The 18,149-nt window shown below is 47.2% G+C and overlaps 1 protein-coding gene across 5 annotated transcripts in view; it reads right to left on the bottom strand.

The window, feature by feature from the left end:
- Positions 1-18,149, bottom strand: part of RYK (receptor like tyrosine kinase) — a 1,376,634-nt gene that overhangs the window by 306,283 nt on the left and 1,052,202 nt on the right. For all 5 annotated transcript variants that reach the window (XM_033957872.1, XM_033957871.1, XM_033957870.1 and 2 more), the window contains one exon: positions 17,781-17,890. In XM_033957872.1, coding sequence (XP_033813763.1) covers positions 17,781-17,890 — 110 coding nt within the window. The remainder of the gene's footprint in view (positions 1-17,780; positions 17,891-18,149) is intronic.

Below are 18,149 nucleotides of genomic sequence, written 5' to 3'. Positions count from 1 at the left end.
AGTCGGGGGGGGGGCAAGAGGGCTTGAGCTCCCTCTTGCCCCGATCGTGTCGGGGAGTCGGGGGGGCAAGAGGGCTTGAGCTCCCTCTTGCCCCGATCGTGTCGGGGTGCCAGGGACTACACGGAGTCACCCACCGTACCACCCGATTCGGGTAAGCGCAGGTATCGGTGGGTGGCTTATTTGCGGGGGGGTGCCTTATTTTACATTTTTTTCTAAAAAGGGGGGGCTGTCTTATTTGATGGCCCTGCCTTATCATCGGGGAAACACGGTAGAAAAAAAAAAAAAATGAACAGTTAAGTCCCAGTTTTTGCCGCTGAGACTCTGCCCTCTCACTGTAAAATTAGACTCTACTTAGTCTGTCTTTAAATTTAAAAAATGTGTGTTGTTTTAAAAAACAATTATGTTTTTAGATGTATCTAAATAAAAATAATAACCAAAAATTTATCTTTTTTATGTCATCTTAGCATATTTTATGCTGCAGAACGAATTATTTTTTTTTACATGTATTCCTATGGGAAAACGCGTTTCACATAACGAACGTTTCACATAACAAACTTGCTCCTGGAACCAATTAAGTTCGTTGTGTGAGGCACCACTGTACAGTCGTGGTGTAGCCATCTTTTGATCTTGAGATGCGCTTTGCGTCCAGCTTAAAGGTATGTCTTCGAGGCTTTTTTCTTGAACTGGTTCATAGAGTTACGTTTCCAGTCTATTTATTAATTGGAGCTTTGTTTAAATTTTTGGTTACAGTGCGATCGGATTGCTATACACCCTGAGGCAGCAGAGATGTGAAACGCTGGCCATCGTCGGTGTACCGATCTATCTATTGATAAGTGGAAATTTTCCTCTATCTTTATACCATAAGAAGTCCTGCTTTAAGTTCACTATTGTGGGAGCTGGTCTGGAGGTTTTTTGCCAGTGAGGTGTTCGCCCGACCACCTTGGACCACCATTGTGGTGGTGGAAGGGTTCCCATCTGAGGCTTTTTCCTCCAGCAATTTGAAACTCCCCTAATTGGAACTATAGCAGCACTAATCATTCATGACATCCTGTTCATATTTCTAGTGAAAGTAATTTCTTCTGCTGACATCGTTGGATTATCATTGCTGTCTCCTCCGTCTCAGCTCCTTCCAGAATCCTCTCGATTCTGTTAGTGATGTCCTTCGTTCTTGCCCCTGGGAGACATGTCACTAGCCGGTCCTCTCTCCCTCCTGCTATGTGACTGTCCACTTTTCTCAGGATTGAGTCTCCCACTATGATTGCTGATTTCCCCTTCTTCAGCTTCCTTTTTGGTCTCAGATCTGTATTTTTGGTGCGGTCCGCAGATTCTCCCTCTGGGTTCTTGTGGGTCTCTGCTTCCTCGGTTCTTCCGTAAGGTCCTTCTCCCGTGGCTAGTGGATTCTGTCCTCCATCTGTTAGTTCCTGTCCCCTGGCGTCTGGTGGAATCCGTCCTCCATCTGTTGGTTCCCGTCTGTAATGCTGATGATCCTGTACCTGCACCATCCTGCAGGCCTCCTCGATGTATCTCTCGAGCTCCCTAACTTGCTCCTCGATGTGGTTTTCTCTGGTGGAATCCTCAGTTGCCCAGAATGGTTCTTCTGAGGTGCAGAGTCCCTCCAGCTCCAGGACCTTGATCTGCAGTCTCCCGACCTCCTTCTTCAGGCTTTCCAGTTCCTGACACCGACAGCATATGTACGCCTGAATCCCGGATGGGAGGTAGTCGTATATATGACACCCGATGCAGTATACTGGGAAACTCTGCTGGGCTCCTGCTGCCTCCATTTTACTTTTCTCCTTCCTGTAGTCCTTCGGTGTGTGGAGCTGGTGCCCTGGCGTGCAGCTAGCTGAAAGAATAGAGAGAGAAGAGAAGAATGAGTAAGAAACGAAGGAGTATGAGAATGAAAAGAAGTTTGCTTCTGGGTGGCCTGGGCTCCTGGCTCCTTCTCAAGGCTCCTTTGCAAAGGCATTCTCGGCTGCGCGTCGTTGGCTCCCCTTCTCTTAAAGGGGAGCCCGGACTCCGATGCGACCTCTGACGTGGTGGGGATGGGCGGAGCTACCTCTCGCCGCTACCCCGATCCAGCTTCCTCCCCTCTGCTCTCCGGTCTGGTCTCCTCCCCTCTCCGACCTTGCCTCTCTCCTCTGCACTGCCCGTCCTCCTCCAATTCGGCTCCTCTCCTCTGCAGCCACCGAGATTGCCTCGTGCTCTGGCTCCCTTCTCTTAAAGGGGAGCCCAGGCTCCGATGTGACCTCTGACGCGGTGGGGGTGGGCGGAGCTCTCTCTCGCCGCTACCCAGATCCAGCTTCCTCCCCTGTGCTCTCTGGTCTGGTCTCCTCCCCTCTCCGACCTTGCCTCTCTCCTCTGCACTGCCTGTCCTCCTCCGATTCGGCTCCTCTCCTCTGCAGCCGCCGAGATCGCCTTGTGCTCTGGCTCCCTTCAGATCGCCTCGTGCTCTGGCTCCCAGTTGAGTGGTCGAAAAATGAGACGTACCCCTGAACCAGTCAATATGGTGCATTTGAAATGCCATAGCATACCATTTTATATTTAGCAAGCCATATTCCCCCACTCTCTCGTGGTATACAGGATCGGGCATACTTTAGTCATGCCCTCCGTCTACCCCAGAGAAACCGCTGATTCCATGCTATTAATTTCACTTCTTGGTTGCGAATAAGTAATAGTGGGAGTACCTGAAATCGGTACAACCAACGTGGAAAAAGGACCATGTTGTAAAGACAGGAAATGACACCCAGATACGCATCATATTCAAGGTGGTACACAAAAGTGCATCAAAGTTCTGCGCATATAATTGAGACAAATATCTGGGCAATATGACCCCCAGGTATTTCAAAGAGGAAGTAGCCCAAGGGAAGGGAAATTCCTCCACCCAATAATCCTGTAACGCAGCAGGTATGGCTAATACCACCGATTTTTGCCTATTCAAAGTAAACTCATCCAAGGCATTCAGTAAGTGCGGCAAAGAGGACTGCGGATCAGTCAACACAAAAAGCAAATCATCAGCGAAAGCCATAACTTTTATAGGATATCCAGAGATATCCAGGATATCAGGGTCACGTCTAACTGTACACAAAAATGGTTCCAAATAAAGCAAGAATAACAACGGGGACAGCGGAAAACCTTGTCTAGTGCCCCTCTCAATTGAGAAAGGTTCCTTGCAAATATCATTAACCAATAGGCGAGCTACTGGGGATCTGTAGAATACCTGTAACGCGTTAAGATACCAACCACCTACATGTTTCAAAACATCAAAAAGATATGACCAGTCTACCTGGTTTAAACTCATGATCAGAGCAGGATTAGAACAATGGGTAGCATGCGCCATGGCTATTAATACCTTCCGCACATTCAGCACTGACTGCCTCCCGCAAAAAAATCCTACTTGGTCATATCCAATCAAGTGCGGTAGGTGTGTCGACAACCGATTAGCTAGAATTTTTGCTAATATTTTAAGATCTACATTTAATAATGAGATAGGCCGATAGGAGTCCGGTAGAGTTTCATCTTTGCCTGGCTTCAAAATCAAAGTGATGAGGGCTTCATTCGTACCTTCCGTTTGACTATTGTAGAATAATACTCTGCCAACGGGTTTCCCAAATGGGGAGCTAACAATTTATAAAATTTGGCCATATAGCCATCTGGCTCAGGTACCGAGTGGTTACGTTGCACTAGAATGGCTTGATGAAGTTCCTTGGATGGCTTGATGAAGTTCCCTGGATGTTATCGGCGAATTAAGAGATTCCACCGCCTCCTCGGACAGCACTGGGAGTCCAGAGTCCTCCAGATAATCTTTCAATAAAAGTCCCAGTTCAGATGATCGGGTTTTACAAAATTTTGGGAAATGATTGTAAAAAAGGTTCGCTATTTGTTCACTTTTATGGTGAAGAGTTGCACTGGAACAATTTTTTGGATTTTTATCAGAGGCTTTATACAGACATTCTAGAAGCTGAGCAGGGCAATGCACATCATTATTTAAAGCACATTTAGTCACCCAGTGTATCTCCAGAAAATAGAGAGAAATATCCCTTACAGAAATTAATGGGCGAGTAAACAATTAAAAGGAGTGAAGGCTCCTGAACTGGATGGCTTCTCGGCCAAATTTTATAAAATTGTTGCTGGGGATTTGGGTTTATTGTTAGCTCGGGTTGGTAATTTGTTGGCAGGGAAGCTGGCATTTTCATTTTGTCTTCAAATTATTCAAAATACTGCCATTAAAATCATTTCAAAAGCTTGAAAATATGATCATGTCACACCACTTTTGATCAACTCCCATTGGCTTCCTATAGATCATCGAATTTCCTATAAAATAATGTTACTGACACATAAGACCGTAACTTCCGGCCAACCAGATTTCATCAACAGGTTATTAATCCCCATACCCAGTGGCGTACCAAGGGGGGGGGGGGGGGGGGGCGGTGCGCCCCGGGTGCCAGCCCTAAAGGGGTGCTCCCGGCCTTGCCGTTCAGTCCCCCCCCACCCCCGAAGGACCGCTCGCCCCACTGACCTTCCTGCACCACCTGTGAAGCAGCCCGCAGCAGGATCGCGAAGTCAGCGTCAGCAATCCCTGCGCTGCTTCCTGCGCCGCGATCCCGCCCCTCCTCTGACGTCAGAGGAGGGGCGGGACCGTGGCGCAGGAAGCAGCGCAGGGATCGCTGACGCTGACTTCGCGATCCTGCTGCGGCTGCTTCATAGGTGGTGCGGGGAGGCCAGGGGGGCGAGCGGTCCTTCGGGGTGGGTTGGGGCATCAGGCCTTCAGGGTGGGGCGGGCGGGCAGGCAAGCAGGCTTACAAGGGGGAGGGGGTGATAGGCAGGCAGGCAGGCCTTCAAGGAGGGACAGGCCTTCGGGGGGGGTGCAGACCTTCAAGGGGTGCAGGCAGGCCTTCAGGGGGGGGTGCAGGCCATCGGGGGGGTGTAGGCCTTTGGGGGGGTGCAGACCTTCAAGGGGGTGCAGGCCTTCAAGGGGGGGGGGACAGGCCTTCAAGGCAGGCAGGCCTTCAAGGGGGGGACAGGCCTATAAGGGGGGACAGGCCTACAAGGGGGTGGGACAGGCCTTCAAGGGGGGGACAGGCCTTCAAGGGGGGGTGCAGACCTTCAAGGGAGTGCAGGCCTTCAAGGGGGGGTGCAGGCCTTCAAGGGGGAGACAGGCCTTCAAGGGGGGGAAAGGCAGGCAGGCAGGCCTTCAAGGGGGGACAGGCCTACAAGGGGGTGCAGACCTTCAAGGGAGTGCAGACCTTCAAGGGGGGGGTGCAGGCCTTCAAGGGGGGGTGCAGGCCTTCAAGGGGGAGACAGGCCTTCAAGGGGGGGAAAGGCAGGCAGGCAGGCCTTCAAGGGGGGACAGGTCTACAAGGGGGGGACAGGCCTACAAGGGGGTGGGACAGGCCTTCAAGGGAGGGGACAGGCCTTCGGGGGGGTGCAGACCTTCAAGGGAGTACAGGCATTCGGGGGAGGGTGCAGGCCTTCAAGGGGGGACAGGCCTTCAAGGGGGAGAAAGGCAGGCAGGCAGGCCTTCAAGGGGGGGGAGAAGCTACAAGGGGGTGGGACAGGCCTTCAAGTGGGGGACAGGCCTTCGGGGGGGTGCAGGCCTTCGGAGGGTGCAGACCTTCAAGGGGGGACAGGCAGGCAGGCCTTCAAGGGGGGGGGGACAGGCCTACAAGGGGATGGCACAGGCCTTCAAGGGTGGTTCAGGCCTTCAAGGGGGGACAGGCAGACCTTTAAGGGGGGACAGGCCTTTGGGGGGGACCATGATTTAGAAGTACATGGAGGGAAGGGGGTGTTCAAAGAGACGTGCATATGCCAAACTTTGGGGGGGGGGAAGAAATAATGGGTCTGAAAATAGAGGAGAGGGAGAGAGATGATGGACCATGGGATTTAGGGAGGGAAGGAACAGAAAGGGAGAGAAATTGGACACAAGGGATGGTGTGGAGGAGGGATAGAGATACTGGATAGGAGGGTAATTAGGAAAAGAAAGGGAGAGATGGTGGACTCTGGGGTGGTGGGGAAGGAGGGAGAGATGCCGGATGAAAGGGTATTTAAGAAAAGGTGGATCTGTGGAGGGAGATGAAAAAAAGGAAAGATACCAGACTTCCTGGGAAGGGAAGGGAAATGGAAAGGGAGGACAGAGTTTGCAGATGGATGGTTAGCATGCAGAAAGAAGGAGACCCTAGCAAGCAAGTTATCAGAAGAAAACCAGAGCTTTGGACCAACAAGATTTGAAATATAACCAGACAACAAAAGGTAGAAAAATTAATTTTATTTTCTGTTTTGTGATTATAATATGTCAGATTTGAAATGTGTATCCTGCCAGAGCTGGTGTTGGACTGCAAACGTGAGCTAGGATTTAACAGAGAGAGGAAAAGTCCTTTTTGTTTCTTTATTTTATTTACACCACAGCGCCAGTGTGGTTAGGAGAAGCCAAAGGGGGTGAAAAAGCTATAAAACCCACCAGGAGTTTTGAAAAAAATCACCCAACTGGGCAGGAAAATCGAATTGAAAAACCAATTCAATAGGGCTGAATCGAATCAAAAATTTTTTTCCTGTATCTGGCAGCATTAGTTTGCGCTACTGTCTTAGACTTTAGGACCTGGGATTGGGGAGAGATGGCATCCTCAGTACTTTATAATGCAAGTGAAATGAGGATTTGGTCAGACTTTTGAAGGGTCTGCAGAAAAAAAATATTGTATAGGCCGGGGACATGAGACAGCAGGAAATGGGAACTTTTCTTCCTTCTATTTTTGTGAATGGAAAGGCTGAGGATGTCAGAGAGTTCAGTTAAAATATGTGCTTTATAAGAAAATATAATAATGTGTTTTATAAAGTTTATAGCATAGCTGGCCTACCCAGTGAGGTGTTCCTAGTGGTGATGGTGGCAGCGTGTCAATGTGTTGAGAGGAAGAGGTGGTCTGGGAAATTCTGCTGAGCAAACTCCGGGCCCATTTCCACCCCCCAGTTAGTCCACTCCACTCAACTGGTTCACACACTGAGTGGGTCTTTGGGTGTTGTTTTGGGATCTCTTCCAGTGGTTTATCTCCTTCTGGTCCAAGGAAGGAAACTTTGTTATCCTTAGCATTGACCTACAGAATATGTTTGTAACAGCGCTGCTTGTGTGGCATTAGGCTATGTAGTGATCGAAAGAAAAAAACAGACCTTTGCACATTTTTGCACTATATGGTGGGTGTATGAGGAGATTCACATTTCCTGCACAGCTAAGTCCATGTGAAGTTACCTTGTGCTGTATTTGACATCTAGCAAGGTCTCTGTTTGAAAGGAAAGATCTAAACTTAAAAATGAAGTGGTCAGAAGTTATGGTAAAAGCAGATAGTGTAGCTGGTTTTAAGAAAGATTTGGACAAATTCCTGGAGGAAAAGTCCATAATCTGTTATTAAGACATGGGGGAAGTGTCTGCTTGCCCTGGATCGGTAGCATGGAATGTTGCTACTCTTTGGGTTTTGACCAGGTATTAGTGTCCTGGATTGGCTACCATGAGAATGGGCTACTGGGCATGATGGACCATTGGTCTGACCCAGTTAGGCTATTCTTATGTTATGTTCTCATCTGTAGGGGCCTTTGTTTTCACTTCTTATTTTAATGTATTTTTTTTCTGGGAACTTATCAGTGTTTTTTATAATGGGAACAAAAATGGAAGAGAATTAATGTGTGTGGGATGAGGGGGTAACTAATTTCTTCAGCTAAATAATTCAATCCACTTCAAACAGACATAGGAGAACTCACGCACCATTCACACACCCTCCAACCAAAAACGTCAAAAGAAAAAAACTGTTCGACAACCTCCTAGCCATTCGAGCTGCAACACTCGACCCCCAACTCTACAACCAATTGACATCGACCACAGACTGCAAAACCTTCAAAAAGAAATAAAAACCCTTGTATTCAAAAAACACATAAAACTGAACTAACACAATCAGAACCGTCCCAAGCATCACCTGCAACTACTCCATATGTACTTCTGATGTCATGACAATTCAGACATAATTTATGTTATGTTTGGAATATAAGAAAATTTTCACTGCCTGTTTCTATTCTGACCATTTATTCCGTTTCATGGTCATTACAAAAAATATTTTTTTACATGGGGGGCGGTGTCAAAAAATGATGGGCCCCGGGTGCCACATACCCTAGGTACGCCACTGCCCATACCCCCCATCGTATACTACGTTCATCTAATCAAAACCTGCTAGCCAGCCCCTCTTTAAGACACATTAACACTATGTGCACTAATATCTTTTCTGTTACGGCCCCTACCATCTGGAACTCAGCATCAAATTATGTAAGAGAAATTTCATCACTTGATAAATTTAAAAGTAACTTGAAGGCCTTTCTTTTTAAAGACGTATTCGGAGTACAATAGTCCTTCTAAGGACGGTAATGGAAATCTGTTCCTTGCCTAGTCATTTTAACCTATTTTACAAGTACCAGAAGCTATTTACAAGAAATAAGATTAGCAGAGGTAAGTAACCTAATCTTTCACCACAGGGACTTATCAAAGCAGTCCCAACCCCTCGGGGGAGGAGGGGAGCGATGTGCCTGCCGCCAGGACTGAAGCCCAAAAGTCTGTATCTTGCTTAGCCGCCACATCAGGTCAGTAAAACTTGGTAAAGATATGAAGAAAGGCCCAAGTAGCCACCCTATAAATCTCTTCAGGCGAGACCAAACGGGATTCCGCCCATGAGGAAGCCATTCCTCTGGTAGAATGAGCCATCACCCCAAGTGGGGGCTTCTTCCCCGCTAACACATAAGCAGCAGAAATGGCAGCATGGATCCATCTAGAGATGGTAGCCTTGGAAGCAGGCCAACCCCGATACACGGGGCCCACCAAAATAAAGAGATGGTCCAAAAGGCGAAAGTCATTCGTGGCCTCCAGGTATCTCAAAAGGAGACGCCACACATCCAAAGACTGCAAAACACGGTCCACAGACTTGGAGTCCGATTGAACAAAGTCGGGTAGACGAACCTCCTGGTTGACGTGGAATGCGGAAATCACTTTCGGAAGAAAAGGCGGCACTGTTCTCAAAATTACCGCAGACTTTGCGACTTGGAGAAAAGGATCTCCGTGCAGAAGTGACCGCAATGAGGAAAACGGACTCGATGGTAAGCTCTTACAGAGAAATCCCATCCAGGGGTTCATAGGGTGGACAAGCCAGTGTGTTGAGAACCAGATTCAGATTCCATGTAGGACAAGGCAATCCTCAGCCTCCCTGCTACTCGCAAAACATGTACAACGTCCGGGTGAGATGCCAGAGAACCCCTGAAAGAAAACACAACAATCCCGCAATCTGCACATGGAGAGTGTGGCGCAGTGGTTAAAGATACAGCCTCAGCACCCTAAGGTTGTGGGTTCAAACCCACACTGCTCCTTGTGACCCTGGGCAAGTCACTTAATCCCCCAATTGCCCCAGGTACATTAGATAGATTGTGAGCCTTCCGGGACAGAGAGGGAAAAATGCTTGAGTACCTGAATAAATTAATGTAAACCGTTCTGAACTCCCCTGGGAGAACGGTATAGAAAAATTGAATAATTACAATTAAATACAATTAAAGAGAAGAAACTGCCAGACCCTTCCTGAGGCCAGCCTGCAGGAAGTCCAGAACATGTGTCACCAACGAGGCCACAGGGTCCACTTGAACCCCCATACACCAAGCCTGAAAGCACCTCCAGGCTTTCACGTAAACCGACACAATTGATTTCCTCATGCTCTGAAGGAGCACAGCAATGACCGAAGAAGAGTAGCCCCTAGTTGTCAAGGCTGCATGCTCAAGCACCAGGCTGTAAGACCAAAGAGGTCAGGATCATGAAGTGCTATCGGCCCCTGCATGAGCAACTGCCAATGGCAAGGAAGACGCAGATCCCTCTCTGAGCTCAACTGCACAAGGTCTACGTACCAAGATCTTCTGGGCCAGTCTGCGGCCACCAGGATTACCAGACCCTCTAGAGAGGCCACCTAGCACAGAACGGGGGAAAGACATACAGAAGTTCCCCTACGGTCCAAGGTTGAACCAGAACATCGAGCCCTTCTTTGCCGAGCTCCTGTCAGTGGCTGAAGAACCTGTCCGCCTACCGGTTCCCAGAGGATGACATCAGATCGAAGGTGGAACAACTCCGCCAGCGCACTTTGACCATGAATGCTAGTCTGGACAGGGATCATTCTCCCGGGTCCAGAAACTGATGACTGCAGAAGTCTGCCTGAACACTGTCCACTTGAGCCACATTAGCCATGGACAAGGCCACTAGATGCCTTTCCACCCAGGAAAAGAGCATTCGGGCCACCAAGCTCAGCAGGGGAAACCTTATGCTTCCCTGACGGTTGACATAGGCAACCGCCATCGCAATGTCAGAGAACACACGGACAGCCTCCCAATGGACACACTGTTGAAATCTCAGAAAAACCAGATGGATCGCTCGCAGCTCCAGTCGATTGACCGACCATCTGCTATCCTGAGTAGTCCACTGGCCCTGGACCGGCCCAGATCTGCAAACTGCTCCCCAACTGGAGAGACTTGAATCCATTGACAGGTGCACCCAGACCATAAGAACATAAGCAGTGCCTCTGCTGGATCAGACCATAGGTCCATTGTGCCCAGCAGTTCGCTCACGTGGCGGCCCATCAGGTCCAGGACCTGTATAATGATCCTCTATCTATACCCCTCTATCCCCTTTTCCTTCAGGAAGTTATCTAATCCCTTCTTGAACCCCAATACCGTACTCTGTCCTATGACACCCTATGAAAGCGCATTCCAGGTGTCCACCACCCTTTGGGTGAAGAACTTCCTAGCATTGGTTCTGAATCTGTCCCCTCTTAATTTATCCGAATACCCTCTCGTTCTTGTATTTATCGAAAGTTTGAAGAATCTGTCCCTCTCCACTTTCTCTATGCCCTTCATGATATTGTAAGTCTCTATCATGTCCCCTCTAAGTCTCCACTTCTCTAGGGAAAAGAGCCCCAGTTTCTCTAATCTTTCAGCATATGAAAGATTTTCCATACCTTTTATCAATCGTGTCGCTCTTTTCTGAACCCTCTCGAGTTTCGCCATATCATTCTTTAGGTATGGCGACCAATATTAGATGCAGTACTCCAGATGGGTGCGCACCATCGCCCAATACAATAGCAGGATAACTTCTTTCGTTCTGGTTGTAATACCTAGCATTCTATTCGCCTTTTTAGCGGCCGCTGCGCACTGTGCCGACGGCTTCATTGTCTTTTTCACTATTACTCCCAGTTCTTTTCTTAGGTACTTTAACCTATTACCAGCCCTCCCATCGTATAGCTGTGCTTTGGGTTTCTGTTTCCTATATGCAAGACTTTACATTTCTCTACATTAAACTTCATCTGCCATCTCGTTGCCCACTCTCCCAGCTTTTTCAGGTCCTTTTGTAAATCTTCGCAGTCCTAACTCCACTAAATAGTTTGGTGTCGTCTGCAAATTTTATTACTTCGCACTTCGTCCCTGTTTCTAGATCATTTATAAATACATTGAACAGCAGCGGTCCGAGTACCGACCCCTGCGGAACACCACTCGTGACCATCCTCCAGCCCGAGTAGTGGCCCTTCACTCCCACCCTTTGCTTTCTACCCGCCAACCAATTTTTGATCCATCTATGTACGTCTCCTTCTACCCCATGGTTCATCAGTTTCTGTGGTAGGCGTTCATGGGGTGCCTTGTCAAAGGCTTTTTGGAAATCTAAGTGTAAGATGTCTATGGGGTCCCCGTTGTCCATCCGTTTGTTTATTCCTTCGAAGAAATGCAATAAGTTCGTTAGGCACGATCTTCCCTTGCAGAAGCCATGTTGGCTTGTTTTCATCAGTTTGTTCCTTTCTAGATGCTCATCGATGCTGTCCTTTATCAGTGCTTCCGTCATCTTCCCCGGCACCGAAATCAAACTCACTGGTCTGTAGTTCCCCGGGTCACCTCTCGATCCTTTTTTAAAGATGGTCATAACATTAGCTATTTTCCAATCCTCTGGGATCACACCTGCTGTAGTAGTTCCGCTATTTCCTCCTTTAGTTCATTCAATACCCTGGGGTGGATTCAGCCCAGGCCCGGAGATTTGTCAGTTTTTAATCTATCTATCTGCTTGCATATGCCCTCAAGGCTTACCTCCATGGATGTTAATTTTTCTGCTTGATCTCCTTCAAAGATTTTTTTCAGTTTCTGGCATGATGGATGTGTCTTCTTTTGTAAATACTGACGAAAAGAACATGTTTAGTCTATCTGCCACTTCTTTCTCCTCCTTCACAACTCCTTTCCTATCTCCGTCATCCAGCGGTCCCACCTCCTCCCTTGCCGGCTGCCACCCCTTAACATATCTGATGAACAGCTTGAAATTTCATGCTTCCCTGGCTAGCTTCTCTTCATATTCTCTTTTTGCTCTTCTCACAATGAGGTGACATTCTTTTTGATGCTTCCTGTGCTCTTTCCAGTTCTAGCACACTAGAATAGATGAGTAGCCACCACCACCAAAACTTTGGTGAAGGATCCGGGTGCTGATGCCAGCCCAAAGTGCAGCGCCGCAAACTGGAAGTGTCTCCTGAGTACGTGAAATCTCAGGAACCTCCTGTGATCCGGAAATTCAGTATGTGGAGGTATGCCTCCACGAGAAGCCAAAAATTCCTCGGGCGCCACTGCAACCACAATGTAATGTACTGCTTCCATCCAGAAATACAGAACCTGCAGAAAGGCGTTCACTGCCTTCCAAGCCAGAATAGTGCAATCTTCGGAGTCTATCAATGGCACGATGAAGTATATCAAGTATCTCCCGGAGCCCAAATCTCCTTTTGGAACAGGCTCTATGGCCGCCAGACCCAGCAACCATCATACTGTGGCTCGTACCTTGCTGGCTCTGTCCGGATTTCCCAAAGGAGAAGACAGGAAGAAGTCTGGCGGAGGTCGGAAAAACTGCAATCGAAGGCCCTCCCTGAGCACCTCGAGGACTCACTCAAAGATATCCTCTGCCATTCTGGAAGGAAGGCCAAAAGCCAAGACCTGGCATCATAATTTTCTCTTGAAAGGGGCAGAACAAGGGTTGGAAGACTTGGTGCGCTGCACCTCCAAAGCGAGGTCTGGAGGGAGCTCTGAAATGCTGCATTGGAAGGGACGAAAAGTTGCCCAACCTGCACCCCTGGGCAGATGACGGTTAGAGCCAGGGAGCACCTCAGGCCTATGGTCCTGAACACAGGCCATAAGGTCATCTAAACCCTGGCCAAACAAGAGCAAACCTTTAAAAGGTAACCTGCTCAGCATAGCCTTTAGATTAAGAAGCATCCGATCACTGGCGAATCCAAATCATTCGCCAAGCGGATACTGAATAAACTCCCAGCTTAGCAAAAACTTTCAAGATGCCATAGAGTGCGTCTGCCAAATAAGTCACTCCAGGGATCAGGAATTTGAGGTCACGGACAACCTCTTCAGGATCCTGGCGGAGCTTGGTGTGATATGCCTGAGCCACAAGCAAATGGCCATCGCAGCTTGCACTCCCACCATAGTGGAAACAAAAAGACGCTTGAGAACAAAATTCACTATTCTGTCTTGAACATTCTGCAGGACAACACCTCCATCCGAGGGTAAAGAGGTACGCTTAGTGACCTGAACCACAGCAGAATCCACCATCGGCGGGACCAGGCGCTAGGTGAAGTCTGATTCCATGGGATACAACTTTGCCATGGCCCAAGTTTAAAGGAAGCCTCCGGGGACTCCCAGACCTCTATAACAGCACTTCCGCCAAAACCGCATTGTCCGGCAAGGAGGTGGACAGTGGTAGCTCAGAACTCATTTTTTATTTACTAGGATTTATTTACCTTCATTTTGAAGGAATTCACTCAAGGTGGTGCATAGCAAGAACGTTACACATGAACAACAGACAATTACAGCGGTGAAAATATTCAAATTACAATCAAAGTATGGCACAGTGTGCTACATTGAAACAGAAAGGAGAGGGATTTGAAGTATACATCAAATACCAACAAAGTCAAAAGAGAACCAAGGGTGTCACACAGAATGGGATAACAGAATTCTCTTTACTGAAATGACCCAACACGGGCCATGTTTTGGCACACTAAACAGTTTACCCATTTTTTTTTATTTAGTTCTCTCAATTGATGTACCATCATTGATCTATTGAGAAAAGTTGACCCCTGATGCAGTCAAGATTGTCAGAACATGGCCCATGTGGATCATTCAATAAAGAGTATTCTGTTAACCCATTCTGTCGACACAATACGTGATAAAACATTTCAATAGACAGCATAGGGTGTAAGCAAAGATGAGGCATATAGATAGATTAAAACAGAGTAGCAGGAGTAAGAAAATAAGAAGACTAATTTAAATAATTTGCATATGAGGTCAGAATGCTGCTTAGATTTAGGGGATTAGAATAAGAGTTGAAACTAGCTGTATTCCAAGGTTTCTTACTTTGAATTGAGGGGGAGTTCATATTTCCCGAGGGAGAGAGATTTGTGGCTGGAGGGAGGGTTGTTGTCAGGACTGGCTGTCGCTGCTGCTTCAGGGGAGGGAGAAAAGGAGGGAGGTTTGTGGTTGCTGCTGATACTTCGGGAGCTACAAGGGAGGGAAGGAGAGAGAGAGATCTGTGGCTGCTGCTGCTATTTCAGGGGTTGGAGGGAGGGAGATTTATGGATGCTGTTGATACTTCGGGAGCTGGAGATTTATGGATGCTGTTGATGCTTCGGGAGCTGGAGATTTATGGTTGCTGTTGATGCTTTGGGAACTGGAGGGGAGGGAGGGAGCAGGAGGGGGTGGGGGGATGTTGGGTCAGGAGCGCATGACTTTGAAGGTTGTCTGAGGAGCATGGGAGACATCTTTTTTATGCCAGCTGTTTTGAGTTTGTCGGTTATTTGAATACCAGTTAACTGGGATTCTACTGTACTGTGGTTTAAGGCAGTGTTCTTCAACTGCTAGTCCGCAGACAAAAATTTCCTGCCGGTCCGTGCAGGGCTGGTGAGATCAGAGGACCCGATTCAGTACTTGCCTGCAACAGTGCAGCGATTCACTTCAGCAGACTTGTGGCTTTTGCTGAATCATGGCCCGCCTCTAATGATGCAACTTCCGCTTTCCTCAGAGGCGGCGCGACCCATCAAAGGACCCAAGGCTGCCTAAATGAATCGCTGCGCTGTTGCAGGCAAGTACTGAGAGCTGCCAGGAGGGGAGCGGATGGAAAGGAAGGAAGCCACTGTTGTAAGCTGGGAAGCTGCTGGACAAGGGAGAGCTGCTACTGGACCTGGAGGGAGAAGGAGAGACGCTGCTGGGAGGAGAGGAGGGTTACTGCTGGACAGGGGAGAGGAAAAACAGAAGGAAACAGCAGGGAGATTAAAGGAGGGGAAGGAGTCAGGGTGGAATGGAGAGATAAGATGAAGGAAAGGGGAGAGACAGAGGAATGAGAAAGTAGAGAGAGATTGAAGCTGGGAAGGGGGTCAGCAGAGAAATAAGGAGAGATGGACAACGATGCTAGATCTGGTGTAGGAGAGATAAAAATGAAGAGAGCAGTGAAATTGGAATGAATCATGTAAAAAGGAGAGAGGGGGCACAGGCTGGATGGAAAGGGGAGAGGGGCATAGAAAGAAGGCAGATACCATATGGAAGGGGGAGAGGGCAGATAGTGGATGGAAGAGAGTAAAAAGAAGATGAAAGTAGAAACCAGAGACAACAAAAGGTAGAAAAAATAATTTTATTTCTACTTTGTGATTAGAATATATCAGATTTAAAATATGTATCCTGCTAGAGTTGGTGTTAGACTTAACTGGGGAATGCAAAGCCCAGGCAGTGCTTCTTTAGCTTCCAAATGGCTTTGGGCTCTCTCTGACCAGGGGGCAGTTGCCCTAGTTGCACTCCCCTAACACTATTCCTGTCATGTGACTGCAGTATTCTGTTACCATGATATTTCTGTGAAACACTGAGTAATAATTTGGCTTATTCAGTTTTCTTGATAGTAGACGAGATATAAGTGGAGGGGAGACAGGGGTTTTGTTGATCATTGTTTTGTACATAAGAACATAAGCCGTGCCTCTGCTGGGTCAGACCTGAGGTCCATCATGCCCAGCAGTCCGCTTATGTTATGTTTTATATAGGCGATTCATCAAAATAATAATAAACTACGCGGCGACCCATCAGGTCCAGGACCTGTATATTAGCCCTCTATCTATACCCATCTATCCCCTTTTCCTTCAGAAAATCATCCAATCCCTTCTTGAACTCCAATACCGTACCCTGTCCTATCACTCCCTCTGGAAGCGCATTCCAGGTGTTCACCATCCGTTGGGTGAAGAACTTCCTAGCATTGGTTCTGAATCTGTCCCCTTTAAATTTTTCGGAATGCCCTCTCGTTCTTGTGGTTGTCGAAAGTTTGAAGAATCTGTCCCTCTCCACTTTCTCTATGCCCTTCGTAATCTTATAAGTCTCTATCATATCCCCTCTAAGTCTCCGCTTCTCCAGCGAAAAAAGCCCCAGTCTCTCTAATCTTTCAGCGTATGAAAGGTTTTCCATACCTTTTATCAAACGCGTTGCTCTCTTCTGAACCCTCTCGAGTATCACCATATCCTTCTTTAGGTACAGCGATCAATATTAGACGCAGTACTCCAGATGCGGGAGCACCATCGCCCGATACAACGGCAGGATAACTTCTTTCGTTCTGCTTGTAATACCCTTTTTGATTATTCCTAGTATTCTATTTGCTTTCTTAGCAGCCGCTGCGCATTGTGCCGATGGCTTCATTGTCATGTCCACTATTACCCCCAAGTCCCTTTCTTGGGAACTCTCACTCAATAACAGCCCTCCCATTGTGTAGCTGTACCTTGGGTTTCTGTGTCCTACGTGTAAGACTTTCCATTTCTCTACATTGAACTTCATCTGCCATCTCGTTGCCCACTCCCCTAGTTTGTTTAGGTCCCTTTGTAAATCTTCGCAGTCCTTTTTAGTCCTAGCCCCATTGAATAGCTTGGTGTCATCTGTGAATGTTATTATTTTGCTTTTTGGCCCCGTTTCTAGATCATTTATAAATACATTGAATAGCAGAGGTCCAAGCACTGACCCCTGCGGAACACCACTTGTGACCTTCCTCCAATCCGATTAGTGGCCCTTCACTCCTACCCTCTGCTTTCTGCCCGCCAACCAATTCCTGATCCATCTGTGTATGTCTCCTTCCACCCCATGGTTCTTTAGTTTCCGAAGTAGGCGTTCATGGGTTACCTTGTCAAAGGCTTTTTGGAAGTCTAAGTATACAATGTCTATGGGGTCCCCTTTGTCCATCCGTTTTGTTAATTCCTTTGAAGTGCAATAAGTTCGTCAGGCACGATTTTCCCTTGCAGAAGCCATGTTGGCTTGTTTTCATAAGTTTATGCCTCTCTAGATGCTCCTCGATGCTATCTTTTATCAGCGCTTCCACCATTTTCCCCGGAACCGAGGTCAGACTTACCTGTATTATTTGTATTTATAAAATGACAATTGTACAAAATATTGTTTCTTTTTATAATTTAATAAAATATGTTCAATATAAAATCATAACTATTTGAGGCTTGTGCGGATAGGATCAGATGGTTTGCGGGGACTGAGCTCACAGGGATGGGGCAGAGACAGGGTTTTTTATTTCAGTCTTAGTAGTTTGCCAGACTACAAAATAATTCTTTTATTTCCGCTGGTCCATAGGTGTAAAAAAGTTGAAGAACACTGGTTTAGAGTCCTCCAAGAAGCAGATAAGCAGATTAATATACCAGGTCTTGTTATTTTAAATTATGCCTAAAGGTACTTACACACAGTTTCTAGCAGCTAGATCTTTATGAATGACCTCTCTTCTGGACAAATAACTCATTCCACAAGCAATCTGAATTGCCATATGTACAAGGTCCTGTTGGGATATTGCCTAGAAAGCAAATGCCAAAAATAAATCAATATAAAAAATACCAAAAGAAGAATAAGTTCCTTGAACACCATTTCCAAGTTTAACATAGTAATGTATCTCATAAGCATATTATTCTGAGAAGAGATTATTTAAGTACTTTAGATTGATCTCTGAACAAGTATTATGTGTGTACTTGACAAGCAGTTATGTGCTGACATAGAGTGTGAATATTTGTTCTCAGTGAAGCAATCGTATTCTGCTCATAAAGGTTTCTGAAGCA

This window comes from Geotrypetes seraphini, chromosome 9, assembly GCF_902459505.1.
Source record: "Geotrypetes seraphini chromosome 9, aGeoSer1.1, whole genome shotgun sequence".
Taxonomy (NCBI): Eukaryota; Metazoa; Chordata; class Amphibia; order Gymnophiona; family Dermophiidae; genus Geotrypetes; species Geotrypetes seraphini.
This window is presented reverse-complemented; position numbering and strand designations above follow the sequence as displayed.